At 34.1% G+C, this 15,698-nt stretch overlaps 2 protein-coding genes across 3 annotated transcripts; both read left to right on the top strand.

Moving 5' to 3' along the window:
* Window positions 1–807: 807 nt before the first annotated feature.
* On the top strand, window positions 808–4,094 carry LOC127802896 (signal peptidase complex subunit 3B-like; the record flags this gene model as incomplete). Its single annotated transcript, XM_052338974.1, is given in 4 exon segments — window positions 808–870; window positions 1,958–2,010; window positions 3,430–3,532; window positions 3,649–4,094. Coding segments are annotated over 4 exon segments (345 nt in total), but the record flags the coding sequence as incomplete, so codon positions are not given.
* Window positions 4,095–5,254: 1,160 nt separating this feature from the next.
* On the top strand, window positions 5,255–15,153 carry LOC127802573 (uncharacterized). Of its 2 annotated transcripts, none has more exons than XM_052338444.1 (11): window positions 5,255–5,797; window positions 6,857–7,195; window positions 7,274–7,424; window positions 9,166–9,506; window positions 9,582–9,705; window positions 10,528–10,835; window positions 10,914–11,046; window positions 11,262–11,596; window positions 11,693–11,843; window positions 13,939–14,276; window positions 14,483–15,153. In XM_052338444.1, exons 2-11 carry the CDS (start codon window positions 6,872–6,874, stop codon window positions 14,978–14,980), a joined length of 2,703 nt encoding a protein of 900 aa, XP_052194404.1. In that variant the 5' UTR covers window positions 5,255–5,797; window positions 6,857–6,871; the 3' UTR covers window positions 14,981–15,153. The 2 variants fall into 2 exon arrangements, with proteins under 2 accessions (XP_052194404.1, XP_052194405.1); XM_052338445.1 differs by having other exon boundaries at window positions 5,255–5,926.
* The last annotated feature ends 545 nt before the right edge of the window (window positions 15,154–15,698 follow it).

Below are 15,698 nucleotides of genomic sequence, written 5' to 3'. Positions count from 1 at the left end.
AAGATGGAAAGTTGGTATTGATACCGATTTTCAAATAAAATTTTTATCTGACATTATTTAACTATTTGGTAAATTGGTATAGGCCTCACATTTCTGTCATGATTATGATTAATCTCTGGAAAGCAGATATTTGAAACTTAATGCTCATGAAAATGCAAAGTTCCCAAGTAATTTGTGTCTGAACTTTAGTTTGTCAATCTAGCCAAGACGATCTTGAACTTACAAATCAATAGATAGTGGACCAAACATTCTTGTCCGGCATGTAGATTCGAATGTAATTATGATAGAAATATGAAAGCTTCATGGTGAAGAGAATGAACTAGCTAATTTGTTAGTGACTGATTCCAAGATACTAATCAACTTTTCAGATAAAAACCATATTTTGAAAAAGTGCTTAACACCTAGTTAACAGTGACATTTAAACATATTGCTTTTGACTTGCCTAAGAATGTAAGCCTCCACAGTAAGATCTATATGCATTCTTGTCTGTTTCTGACAAAATGATTAGCACCTAATTGACAGTGACATTTAGGACCTGTTTGGACTTAGCAAGTGCATAAGCCTTGAGAGTAACATCTATTTATATTTGTATCTGTTTGGTGATGTATAAGTTCACTTGCTGACGAAGAAAAGAAGAGGTGGGGGAGGGTGGGGAGATGTATCCCATTGTCTTTTCTAATGATGTTTACAAGTTTGCTTGCTGAAGGAACACAAAAAAAGAAGAAGCGGCTGCTGGGGGGAGGAGGGTTCCTTTTGGTGCTTTCTAGCTGCTAGTGTGTTTGAACTGCTGTGCCTTTTATTTTGCAGGCTAGCATGACATTTAATATATCAGCAGATTTGCAGTCGCTATTTACATGGAATACAAAGCAGGTGTTGTACTACTAAATCCTGATGTTCTAGTTCATGCTGATTGTATTTGTCTGTTGTTATTGGTACAGTTGACACTAGTTTTATGAGAAAGTTTGTATCAAAAGAGGGACAGGAAGATTAAAGAAAACTTGATGGAAATCTCTTAGACAAAAAAATCATAAAATAGGATATAATGGCTATACAGAGGATATAGCCAAAGAAAGAGATGCATGTAGGTCTAGAATTCTTGTAGCTGGCTCCATCTAGTGGGATTAAGACTTTTGATTGTTGCTGCTGCTTTATTTTTAGGGACTTAAACATACACTTCACCAGACGTTTGTTTCTTAGCAATTATGGGCAAACATCAACTTATATTAGTAAGATGGGTCTATAAGTTCTATACAAGCAATAAAGGATATATGTATACCCTTTGGTGAAAGTTTTTCATTTTTTTTCAAATTATACTGCACATTTTATTTTTATACTGTCTGGCTATAACCCTATGTTTTCATAAACCAAAATCATAGATAAAGTTGAAATGCATTATTTCTTGCCTGGATTAAGAATAGAAGGATTCTTACTGTAGTATCTCCAAAGCTTACAATGCCTTAAGAAGGGGTAGACTCTCCAATAGCCTTTTAAATTTGATTAAACCTTGGACCCTAAATTGCATTGATTTTCGTTCTCCATTTCCCTTGCAGATTGATTATTTGGATACTTTCCTAATCATAGGCCAATAATTGAAATACTAAACTGATAAAACTAAGAGAACAGTATCTCGAGCCTAAATGTAAAATTGCTGAATGAGCTGGAATAGTTCTAATCATATCATGAGGTGGAATGTGGTAGACTTATTATATTTGCTGAACTCTATGTTCTTGGTTAATCCATGCATGAAAGTCCAAAGAGTGGAAAATTTTTGAGAGAGATGAAGAAACATAAAAAAAGGTATACCGTGATGCATGTAGTTCTGTGTTCGTATCTAACATTGGTGTAAATGTCAGGGCTGCATATCACTGGGGCTTCCCATGTAGCAATTCTTTGGTAATTTATAGTTACTTTCCGGTTCGTGTAGCATTTCATTTGCTTCTCATTCCTCTGCTTGCAGGTTTTTGTATTTTTAGCTGCCGAGTACGAAACTCCAAAAAATTCCTGAACCAGGTAAGCATCATTTTACATAAAGTTGATCTAGATTTGGCAGTGGATATTTTCTATTTTAGCTTTGGAGTTAATATGGTCTTTGTGGAAGAAAAAGATAAAGTTGAGCACAAGAGGTAATTGACCAAAAACAGGAAATATGCTATGTCCACCTTGTTCAACTGTAGAACCTTGTGTTTTAGGAAATCTTACAACCTTTTCTTCTGATTAAAACCACTTAACTAAAGTCTGACCCACTCAACTTCTATTACATTTTAAATCTTATTCTTAACTCCCAACTAATAAAGCCTAAACTTAAACCTGTACCCCACACTAAAGATCTCTTGCAGCTCTTGAGCTGTTGTCAGATATTTGGTTTTACTGGTCTTAAATAATTAAGTATGCTACTGCTTAAGTATTTTAGGTAAAAAAAAACTACTTTTTGAGGGCTTTGTGTGAAGACATTTTCTTAGATTAGTTTATGTTTAGTAGTTTTCTTGTTGAAATCTGTTAGCATATTTTTCTTATTGTAATAAGTGGTTGTTGTTGTTTTTAAGCTGACCGAAAGTTGGTTAATTCGGTCAGGATGGGCAGTTGGTTGTAACTGCTTTGCCCGCCTCTATGATCTATAAATAGGGGCTGGGAGGGCTCAGAAATATGCATGAAAACATTGGGTTGTCTTGAGAGAGTTGAGCGAGAATGTGCTAGGCCGAGAGAAGGGTTAATTTGTATTTCTCGGGTGTTCTTCTCGTTTAGTCTAGGGTTTTAGACTGAGGGAAAGAGAGGTTTTCCTAGTAATTGCTGTAAGGTTTCAAGATATTGGAAGTTTTCATGGTGTCCAAGCAGTCTGGATGTAGGTCTCATTTATGAGACTGAACCAGGATAAAATCTGTGTCTCTTGTGTGTTTTTATTGCTGTTTCCTATTTCTGTTCTTGTGATTTCTATCGGGTTCTGTGTGGCTTATCTGCTGAGGTGTAATCGGTGAGTCCTTGTAGGGATAGTAGGCTGTGTGTGTGGCGGTCTTGAGTTCAACACTTTGGAGTAGAGATATTCCATGGGCCATAATTGATAAGCACAGTATGCCCTCTTGAGAAATGCATGACCTTTGTCTTTCATCCTTTCATCTTCTTCATCACAGGCCTTAACAATCCCATTAGATGGGGTTCACTACATGGATTCTAGCTTTGCAATTAGCTTCCTTTCATCGTTTCATATACACAATATACCAAGCCTTTATTCCACTATGTGGGGTTAGCTACATGTATTCCATCATTTCATATGCAGATACAAAAACACAGGTGAGGTGGAGGATAGCTTGAGTTTTTCTTTCTTTTTAATTGCTATTACTTCTTTCCAAATGTCAACATAGGAGACAGGTTACCACCCCCTAATTAGACATTCAGAGACATGCACTGAGAATTGTGCTTCATTCAGAGGTGAAGTATTGTCTTATTGCAGGTGTCTCTATGGGATGGAATCATACCTTCCAAGGAGCATGCCAAGTTCTGGATTCATACATCGAACAAGTATCGCTTTACTGATCAGGTGAGCATAAAGCTTCTTTTGTGATGCGTTGGTCGGTTTGTGGATGAACAAATTTAAGCGTCCTTTTTCTCACTGGTTGTTCGGGTTTTACTTTTACCTCCTTGTTGTGTATGCAGGGAAGCAATCTCCGGGGAAAAGAATATAAGCTGACCTTGCACTGGCATGTCATGCCCAAAACTGGCAAGATGTTTGCTGATAAAATAGAAATGACTGGTTTCCGTTTCCCGGAGGAATATAGATGAGAATTGTTTTGTTGCATAGGACTTGGCTCGGTCTCGTTTTAGGTGAAATCTTAAACTATATGAGAAGAAAGAAATTGTGAAGAGAAAAACAAAAAACAAAAAGAAGACCCAAATATTCGATGATGTCAGATCAAGAACATTGTCTAACTTAATAGTAACTTCTTCCAATTTTTTGGATTCTCAGATGTCAGCTTTGGAATTTTGGAACAAATGAGGAGGATGGCTTGTTTGATTACAAGAAAAAGTCTGTTTTGGTCTGTTTTAAGTGTACTATATGAGTTTATATCCATTATATATTTGAAGGATAATATTAATAGCTACTGCTTGTTCTCGGAGAGAATATATATATGTATATATATATGGCAATTTGTTCACAATATTATACAGTGAACTAGTGTTTACGAAGATAGTGAGAGGGGATTGTTCCGGTAAAAGTACCTTTGGGCATTGGTATTTGGGATGTGGTATAAAATATAGGAATTAAATTCTATTTGTTACTTCAATTAGTATAATTTCCCCTTTTTATTGTTTGAGAAATATGAGTCAATTACATTTCAACGTTTTACTTGTTAACATTTAAAAATAACGGGCTTTGATAATAATTTATTTTAAAATTTTATGAATTTTAAGCTCTGTTTGTTTGTTTAGAAGTAAAATGTTTTGGATTGAAATAATGAAAATTATGTTTATCTTACTTTTTAATATTTGTTGGTGTTATAAAATATTTTTTCACAAAATTAATTATCTATAGACATATATATATATATATTATGAATATTGAATATGTATACATGTCTATACAGGCATAAATATATCCTTTTAACTCTTCTCTTATAATCATTTGGTCCATCAAACTTAAAATAAACCTATTATATCTCTTAATTTTCAATTTTTTTATAATTATAAATCTCATATCTCATAAAATAATGCATGATACATGGACACTTTTAGTGGATCGTTAATTAAAAAGGAAATAGAGATCATCGATAAGGGAAGAAAAATGAAGCAAATATTAGTGACGAGAAAGATGAGAAGAAATAGATGAGGTCGTTAATAAAAAAAGTGATAAATTGATCACTATTGATCGATGGATCAATCAATTACTTTATATATCAAAAAATAATATGAAAATATTTTAGTCGTGTATTATTCGACATAAAATATTTTTGTATTATTTTTTAATCATATATCAAAATAACTTTCAGAAAAATATTTCACTCAAAATATTTTTATTTTAAATTTTTAATGTTTTATTTTAAAATTCAGAAAACAAGAATTATTGGTTATTTTTAATCTTAAAAAGAAGGAATTTTTATATTTTATATTTGGCTTCATTATTTTTTTGCAAATATTTCAATCTTAAGTTTAGTTTTTATTGTAATTTAAAAATAAAAAGAAAATTAAATATAAAAATAAAAGAAAAGAGGAAAAAAAAGTTGCGGGTTCCTTCCACCGGTTCCTTCGCTGCTCTTCTCAGTCCTCACTGTTTCCCAACTCCGGTACGGAACCCTAATCTCTCTCTGGCTCTCTGTTCCTGGCTGCTGAATGCGTATTAGCATTTTACATTGAGTTAATGCGATTCAACCCGTTTATCTCTGTATTAAATTCGTAATTGCTGATTTTGGTTGGACTAGAGAAGGAAGAAAATTGAATGCGTATTTGGCGAGGAACTCGTTTTTCTTGGTTTGCTTTGTCTGCAAAGGCAATATGTGCGAGTAATTTCGATTTCCTTCGTGGGAATGAATGCTCTTTGGACATGGATAACAGCTCTTTACGAACTCAGCATCTTGAACGGTGGCAGACGCATAACCATGTTGTCTCACCCTTCTTAAGGCATTAAATTTTGTCTCATGATCTTGAAGAAAAACCTCTTCTTTTGTTAGTTTGAGTCTTCAAATTCAAACACCTTGGCTAGGGTTTCCAGTCCTGATTATTGTATTCCTTCCCAGTTTGACATCTCATCTGGCAATTTGAATCAGAAGTTCGTCAACTCTTGAGTAGATTATCAGATTCTTTGCGGAAGGTAGTGACAGCAGGACTAATATCTTGTCTAAACTTTTAGAGAGGAGCTTTTTTCCCCATTTCCCCTTGTAGATGAGGTTGGGATAACCTCTGTCCCATTATATTTCTCTGCATAAAGTAATGTCTAAAGGTGAATATTATGGCCTTCCCTCACAGTTATTATCATGTTAGAAGTTTAGACATTATATGTCCGTAGACCCTCTTGAACCTCAAAATGAGTTTTTCTAGAATAATATATGTAAAGGTAAGGAACTCTGCGTGAGTATTGAGTAATCTCCTAAACACTTCTAACATGGAAAATTTTCCTTTGTATAGTTGGTTCCAAGTCTATATAAAGGAGGATTTTGTTAGGTAGCTACCAACCAACTTAAAAACTCTCGAACCTTTCAATATGAATTTTAGAAAAAAAATTGGTGAGCTATGTAGCTGACCCACGTAGTGGGAGCAAGGCTTGTAATGATGATGAATATGTGTAAATATAGAGTTATTGTTTCTGTGTTATTGTTGAGCCATTCTGTTCTGGTTTATGTAGCTCTGGTAGTTTCAGGTGTTGATATCTGATCCAAGTCTAAGTGTAAGATGTTAATAATCTATAATATAGCCTTCTGTACTGTTAGTATGTCTTATTGGGTATCTATTGATGAAGTCTTCATTTAGTCTGATGTCACAAAGGCCTGACTAGTTTCCATATTTTGTTGTTACCTAAGCCTGTTGCTTATTATTGTGAACGAAATGTGTGATACCTAAGAATTGCATAATTAAACTGTAATATGTGTCGATTTTTTTTTGATGAATGGAGGTTTTCACATTTTGCTAATATTCGTTATAGGAACTTTAATCCAATGATTAGTGACTGTGATGGTTAGTTCTCAGAAAACAAGTACCAAAACCTAACTGAGTCATTGAAATATCAAACAAAATAAGGCTGATCTATTGTGCTTAATTTGGTTCTCTGGTTGGCTGATCCAGTTGTACACCCCTATATAGTGGTTTGTGAGATCTATTGTATGTACTGGAAACCCATGTTTAATCAATTTAACAATTCTGGTGATTGCCTCAGTTTCTTGGAGCAGGAATGGGCTGCCAAAGCCCAACAACCTGTGAGCAGGCTTGGACACCAACAATGGAGAGCTACTTTATTGATCTTATGTTAGATCATATGCATAGGGGCAACAGAGTTGGTCATACTTTCAACAAACAAGCATGGGAAGATATGCTTACCATGTTTGTAGCTAAGTTTGGACCTCAACATGACAAAGATATTTTGAAGAATCATTATGCTACTTTGTGGAAACAATCTAATGATATAAAAGTTCTTCTTAACCAAGGTGGATTTTTCTGGGATGATAAAAAACACATGGTAGTAGCTGACAATAATGTTTGGAATCGATATATCAAGGTATTTTTTCTTCTTCGTCTTCTTCTTCTTGAGTTTATGTGTGCCCTTATTTCCCAGTAATATCTTGATTGGCTGCAGGCTCATCCAGGTGCACGATATTACAGGAATAAGCCTTTTATGAAATTCAGTGATTTGTGCTTCATATATGCGCATACAATGGCAGATGGAAGATACAGTCGCTCAAGTCATGATACAGATGTTGATGATGAAATGCGGGGACACACCATTGGTTTGTTTCTGTTTCTGGCATGAATTGCAGTCCCCTTGTCATTACATTTTCATATTTTTTTTATTTCAACTTATTTGAGCTGTTTTAACTTTTAAATTTTGTTAATGGAAAGCCTTTCCACATAGGCCATATGAGGAGAAACCATTTATTTGATTTGAGGCTGCCAACCATCAATAATTTCCTTCATATTATTTATTTATTCTTTTATTTTTGTCACCATGACCGTGTTAACTGTTTGAAGCTTGATACAAAATTGACTAGGTTCAGTTCTTTAATAAGTTTCTAAGTTTATGAAAGAAAAAGAAATCAGATTGATCAAAAAATCTTAGCAGTTCCAGAGATACGCCTTTTTGGCTTTAGCTTAAATCATAAGAACTTATTTGCTAAAAAGCTGTTAAAGTATTTGGATAAAAAATGCTATAAGTTGTTAGTTATATAGTTATGTGTTTGGTAAAAGAAAAGCTTATACTTTGAGAGAAATTATAACATATATTAGGTTTAATATAATTATTTTAATATTTAATTAATGTATTTCTTAAATTTTAATTACATGTGTGATATATTCAAATAATTTTATCATTTTAATAATTTTATAATAGTTTTATGATTTTACAAAATTATTATGAAATTAATTTTACAATGATTTTATAATATTCTATAATAATTTTGTAATGATCTTATAATAATATTATAAATATTTTATGATTTTATAATAATTTTATTATAATAAGTGATTTTATAATTTTATACTGAGTGTAATTTGATCATTTCCTTGATCAAAAAGAGGTTTATAAGCTACCCTTTACTAGCTTTCAAAATAAGTTATTGGAAGAGCTTATAAGTTTGGTAGCTTATAAGCTCTTCGTGAATATCCAAATGGGTGGAAAAAACTTTTAAGCCACTGAAAAGCTTATAAGCTCCTTTTGACCCCCCCCCCCCCAAAAAAAAAAAAAAAAAAAAAAATGCTAAGCCAAAAACCCTCTTATTAGTTCCATAAGCTGTTATGTGGTGGTCTTATTATCATGTTTTGTCTCAGGTTAACACACTAAAAAACCTAAAAAAGTTTAGGTTTGGATGTTATGAAAATTCTTTAGCTATGGAGCACCAAACATGGGAATGGTTATGAACACCAAGCATATGCAGCAAGTTTAAAAGAATACAAAATGCCATAATGGGGCACAACCACCAAAAAAGAAGTTTATATAGGTATGCATGACAATAAGGCATGCATCTTCATTTCTGTATTTAAATATATGTATATCTTATTCTAGTGTTGATATAGGCTAAGAAGTGTGTATCAGAAGTCCTGGAACCCTAGATAAAGTGTGAACAAGTTCTTGCATTAGATTCACTAGCTATTTTCTCCAATTTTACAATGTTTCAGGTGTATCAAAGCAATTGGCTTGCCTCTGACATGGATATGTATTGGTTCTAGTTTTATCACAAGCTTTTAATTTGTGTTAGTTTAGTTAAATACTATTCAGAATCTATGTGAATCAGGCATGCTAGGTTTTTCTTTCTTTGTTTGCTTAGTTTTTATGGTGATGTGTTTTGGGGGCTTCGGCTTACTTCTTGTTCAAATAAATGCATACCAGGAGCAGAAGAACTAAGAGCCACAGTTGCAAAGTTAATGATATGCATCCATGATATCAGTCTAATTGAATTTCTTCTTGGCACAATTTGTATTCAATTCAGAAAGAATGGCCTGATGAGAAAATTTTTAATCTTACTACTTGTGTAGGTGAAGGAAAGGAACCCCACACCTCTACTTTTAGCAACTGTACAAGGACATATTGGACACTGGCAATGGACCATTATCTTATTGATTTGTTACTGGACCAGGTGATTACAGGGAATAAAATTGGTCATGCTTTCATGACTCAGGCTTGGAACAAAATAGTGAAATCATTCAATTCAAAATTTGGATCTCACCATGACAAAGAGGATTTAAAGAGTCGTTATAAACATTTGAGACATCAATACAATGATGTAAAGATTCTCCTTGAGCACAGTGGGTTTTACTGGGATGAAACCCGAGAAATGGTTATTGCTGAAGAATATATTTGGGATTCTTATACAAAGGTGAACCACAATTCTTCTGCTTATTACTATGGTTTCTTTTGTTTGATAATTCATTTCTTATGTACTACATTGCAGGCATGTCCTGATGCTCTGTTGTACAAATTCAAAACTGTTCCAAGCTACCGAAAGTTGTGTGTTATATTTGATGAGGAAGGCTCTAATGGAAGATCCACCCCCATGGATCCGGTTTGGACGATAGGTATCTTTTTATTATAATCATGAAAATTATGCTCTTTTCATTAAATATTCCTGAATTGTCAGTACATTGGTAGGTAGAAATGAATACAGATGCATCTCAGACTCAATTGTATAGTACAGCAGTGCACAACTTCATGTCACAAGACATAAGTTAATAGAATTGAATGGTTGCATATTCAAATCATATGATATGTACATTGTTACTTATTGCTTATTGATAGAGGACACTCCATTTTCTTTACATTCTTAATTTCTTATGCCTGTTGGTATAGGGGAATTAGAAATCTGTCTTTGTTTGCTTGCTTGGTTTTTTTTTTTAAGCATATGTTTTACCCTTTTTGGTACTTCTTAGTGATTTGGCCAATCTAAAGAATGAATGAATAAACAAACAAAAATAAAATAACTATCTGATAGAATCAGTTAAAACTTGACAAGATTTTGAATCAAACTTCTTTCCCTGCTTTAACTATTTATTCTGTGAACTTTAACATATAGCAATTACTAGGAAAACCTTATGAAAAATGACATTTTGTGCTTTCTTCCTTGCTAGCCAAATGCCCCCTGCACATGTGCTCATTTTATGGGCTCAGGAACTGAGGATGGAAAATATAACCATATGTTTTCCGTATTTTGTCAAATAAGTGGTTGTTCAACCATTCACCAAGTACATGATATAGAAGCTAAAACATGAGTGGATCTAATTCATGTGATTGGGAGGGTTAATCTTGCCTGCATTATTTTTATAGATCAACAAAATGTACCATTCAATTTTTTTATCAGATGATTTTATTTTTAAGTAGAACGTTCATTCAATGAAATGCAGATAGTGATTATTCAAATACTGATTGGACTCCTTCAATGGATCGCCATCTCATTGACCTTCTGCTAAAACAAGTGAACAAGGGGCATAAAATTAATCACACAGTCAACAGACGAGTATGGATAGATATCATGGCATCATTTAATGAAAGGTTTAAGTCGCGACATGACAAATATGCTTTGAAGGATAGGTATAAAACTTTGAAGAAGTTGTACATTCATATGAAGAATCTGCTAGAAATGCCTGAATTTTCTTGGGATGAATCAAGGCAAATGGTCAGGAGGCCTGATGTTTGGGACAACTATGCGGAGGTGCATCGCTTATTCCTTTTGAGTCTTAAATGTGAGTTTTCAATTTGCTAGTGGCTAATGTATGGTATGTGGTTGCAGGATCACCCTGATCAAACATCATTCAGAACAAGAGCAATGCCTAATTATAATGATTTGTGCATTGTTTATGGAAATTTGAGTTCTGAGGATTGGTTGAACCCCTCAAATCCGTATGTGGGTTCCAATGGTGATAGTAAGTTTTCATAATAAAATATCTAATTACCTTTTATTTTACAGTAAACTATGTGGATTGGCTTGATGGAATTGGGTGGGGCCGAAATTATTCGGATTCTGTTGATTACCCTATACAAATGGTTAACATTGCATTTTATTAAAAGAAAGTTTAAAATTTTAATGAATGTGACCTGTTATCTTTGTTATCTCACATTCTTCTTTAATCTGCTGTAGGAAGGGATTTTCTGGCATCACCTAATGGTTGCTGTCCGAGGTCTGGTTGGACACCACAAATGGACCGGTTATTAATTGATTTAATGCTTGAGCAGATTCGTAATGGGAATATAGTTGATCCGAATTTCAACAGAAAAGCTTTGAGTGACATGAAAGTGAAATTTATTAAAAGATTTGGGTCTCAGCTATGCGAAGATGATGTAGCAAGTCGTTTTGAGGATTTGAGGAATCTATTTCATGATATGAGAACTCTTATTGATCACAGTGGGTTTGTATGGGATGAAATGCAACAGATGATAACTGCTAGTGATGATATATGGGATGCTTATATCGAGGTGCTTATGTTCAGTATAGTGTTCTCTTGACTGCATCCATTACAATTTTTTTTATTTTTTATTTTTTATCTAGTACCTTACATTCTGTATGCACAGGAGCATCCCCGTGCACAATCTTACCGAGGTAGAACCCTCCCAAACTATAATGATTTGTTTTTGATATATGGAAATGTGAGCACTGATCGAAGGGGTGACCATCCAAGTTATTATACCAATCTTGATGATGATGCCCTAAGACTAAACATTGGTGAGTTTATCCCTTCCAGCCTGATCTCTTTTTCTGAAATTACTTGATTTATGAGAAACAAAAATGTCGTCTATTTGTTTGTATTGAGATCTGATTGTTTATCTAGGTAGTTGAATGTGTGTGTGTGTGTTGCCTATGACAACATCATTACAAGTGTTAACCCCATTGGGTGGATTCAACTCGTGTACTAGCTCTCCAATTTTATCTGTCAATAATCATATCTTTTTCAAGAGCGTTTTATTCTATATCATGTTGAAGAGTTTCTTTATCAAGTAATTTTTTTTTTTTTAAAGTTTCCCTAACTCGGTAAGAGCCACTTAGTTATGATATTAGTTATAAGTGTCTTACAAAAGATAAAATGGATTGAGAGCTATAATTCATGTAGCTTCCCATGAAATGGGATAAGGGGTTAGTGTGTTGTCTTGTTTTTTTTTTTATCTTCCTCTCATCTACCTCTTTTGCCAAAACCTTTTTCCAATTCCATTCCCTCACCTCACTGATGCCATCTATGGATGTTCTTCTCACATGTTCAAATCATCTTAGTTCAATAGGCCTTACTCTTAACTTTACTATGGATAATTTTATTTTTTAATTATGCCTTTCTTGTATGGTCGCAAATCTACCACAATATCTCCATCTTTCCATTTTGCCCAAGTTACTGTTACTAATTTTGCTGGTTGTACTGGAGTATTTATTTGGAATTTATTACCTTGTTAGGTGAAGAGCAGCATGACTTATTTCTTGCAAATTTGTTTACTTTTTTATATTTTTGGGTTTTGTAAAGAATTTGGAACACCTAGTTCTAATAATGCATATAAATTTGTTTCCTCATGTTGTCTAGAAGTTTGACTGATTGGTTGCTCGATAGTGCATTTGATGGTGCCCAAAATACAAAAGAAATACTAACACTCCTTGTTTAATAAGAAAATTCGTCACAAACAAGAGAATACCAATTTTTATTCACCACACTCTAAGATAGAAGAAGGAAGAATGATAAGAATCAAGTAAATTCACTACTAAACAAATGAATTGCTTAGACAAGTATTAGGATAAAAAATGCTCTCTGCACTTTCTTGATAAAAATGTTTATTCCCAAAACATTACAAGATCACACATATAAATACTAGTCTTGAAACATCCCTCTAAACATGGGTGACATAATAATTAAAGCAAAAGTGTAAATTCAAATGTAAAAGATATAATAATCAAAGAAAAACGTTCAAATTCAAAGTCATAAGTGTTTGGTGGTCAAATAATCCGTAATTCTTGCTCCACCCATTGAGCACTAACCACCAAACTTGAAACAGTTATAAAATATAGCTAGAAAGTCGAAAAAGCGCCCATGAATATAAGAAGTTGTAGTTGAGATTTTGAGTTTTCCATTGACATATGGCACGCCTCGTAATTCTAAGCCATTCAAAAGTTATGAAGTTCCAAAATTGCCTCTTTGATCAGTTTCATGACTAACCTTCCAAGTAAGGGAGCAATGTGATTAATTTGAGCTTTAGCTCCTTCACTTTGAACTCTAACTCCTCTAAATAGGCTGGAGTCTTCCCACTCAAGTTCCTTTTGGAATTGTTTAACCCTTGACCAATTAATTGGCCCAAGACTTGGAATTACATGCTCTTGGACAACCCTTGTCTTTGCATCTTTACTGTTCACATCAGCATTTGAAAAAATAAAACAAAGCACTGACGGGTTGTTTACCAATAGCTGTCTCTATATTTTTTCAGCTGAAAATGAAAAAATAGATGATTTGGTCATGTTGGAAGAAGACCAATAGAGTTTCTTGTGAGGGTAGTCGATGGAAGAAAATAAGTATTTAGCAAAAGAAATAGAGAAAGACCATTAAAAACTTGGCTAGATACTCTTAGGTATGATATGACTTGGCCTTACAGAAGATAAGGCTATAGATTCATGTAGCCGAGCTGACATGGTAGGATTAAGGCTTGATATTTGTTAGCTGAAAATGGATGAATATAACAGAATGCTATAGGATGCAGGGACTTGTTTATGATGCTATATTATTCATAGTGCAAATCCTCTTAATCTTCAAATGTCCAAATCGTGCCCTGTTAGTTTTCTCAATATGTAGGTCAGGAGAATGACCAGTCCTCATCTGGCAGTGAAACTATGAGCATTGCCTGGACGAAACCAATGGACAGATATTTCATTCACCTTATGCTAAGGCAGGCACTTCAAGGAAATAAAGCTGAGAATACCTTCAGTAAGCAAGCTTGGGACTTCATGGTTACATCATTCACTGAAAAATTTGGACTCCAGTTCAACACTTGTATACTAAAAGATCGCTATCTAAGCTTGATGAAACAGTTTGATTACATTAGTGGTTTTGCCAACCAGAATGGCTTTGCATGGGATGATATACAGCAAGAATTAAGAGCTGACGATGATGTTTGGCAAGCTAACACTGAGGTGCGTTTCTTTGACATACGACTGGATCAAGATACCAAAATTTGTTTCCCCACTTTGTTGCTAACGCAGCTTAAGTATGGAACTAAAAAGGCTAACGGAACTGTCATGTCAGCTTTATGAAATTTACTGGAAACAGCCATTTCATTGTTAACAGTTTACCTTTTTAACTGATAACGACACTAATATGTCATTACGATGGTGTGCAGGAGCATCCAGATGTACACAAAGATGTATTGTTGGAGCGATACAATGATTTGAGCCTTATTTTTGACGAAGCAACGTGGGTTGGAAGATCAAGGTATTCCTGCCCAGAAATGGATGTCAACGGTGCTGCCCTAGAAACGGGGATGGATGGCATCAATGGAGCTCTGTGCTCTGGTGCTAGGGATACTGAAGCGTCTAGTAGGAGAAAAAGATGCCAACGCGCAACACCATCATTAACTTCAATGCGCAGGAGAAAAGCAAAGAAAACCGGAAAGGAAGAGTTGCGAGAAGAAGCAAGTCAAAGTGACAGGGTGAGCAAGAGCTATAATAATAGTTCAATAGAAAGCATTGTGGATGCGCTTAGAGCTATACCTGGAATGCAGGATGAGCTGTTCCTAGATGCCTGTGATCTTCTGCAAGATGAGAGGAAAGCCAAGGCTTTTGTGAAGATGGACATTCCACTTCGGAAGAAGTGGTTGTTAAGAAATCTCCATGGTTGAACACTTTCACTCACTCAACCTTGTCTTGTGTTGTGGTTTTGGCTTTGGCTTTGGCTTTGGCTTGGCTGACTTTTGATATATATATATATATATGAATCATGTTATATGTACAACCTTTTTGTACATCTTAACCAAAATACCCCGTGCCTCGTATGCGTCTCTATGCGCATCATGACGAACTTTTTTGTGGTACACCTTTATATAACCCAAGATATATACAAAGATGTACCAATAGCATTTTTCGGTCAAGACTAAAGGGATGTGATGTGTGTATAAATGCAATGCAATGCATGCAGATGTTTTAGGAATGACACGTAAATCTTTGGAAATCGCAATCCCATTCGATAATGTTATTCTTGGTCTTATAAAATAGTCCATATTGATAGTTTTTAATGCATGAAATTATTAATTCGAATTATTTTGTATAGCTAAATATCATTAGGTTTTTTTTTTTTTTGTAAAGAAAGATATCCTATACTGATTAAACTTATTTCACACACTAGTCCATTTCTTATAATTTGGTCAATTAAACCACCCCTTAATTTAATCCCCCGCCTCTAATTAGTAGCATGAAAAAATGGGTTTGTTAGATCATAATCTATGTATGTATGGAAATATATCCATGTTTTACATAAGATGTTATAGATGACATTTTGTTACCTACAAGTGCAATATGCCACCTAGAAAAAATAAAATAAAAATTACTGGAATTAAAATG

This window comes from Diospyros lotus, chromosome 5, assembly GCF_014633365.1.
Source record: "Diospyros lotus cultivar Yz01 chromosome 5, ASM1463336v1, whole genome shotgun sequence".
In the NCBI taxonomy this organism is placed as follows: Eukaryota; Viridiplantae; Streptophyta; class Magnoliopsida; order Ericales; family Ebenaceae; genus Diospyros; species Diospyros lotus.
Note: the sequence above shows the minus strand (reverse complement) of the source record. Positions and strands in the feature narration are given on the sequence as shown.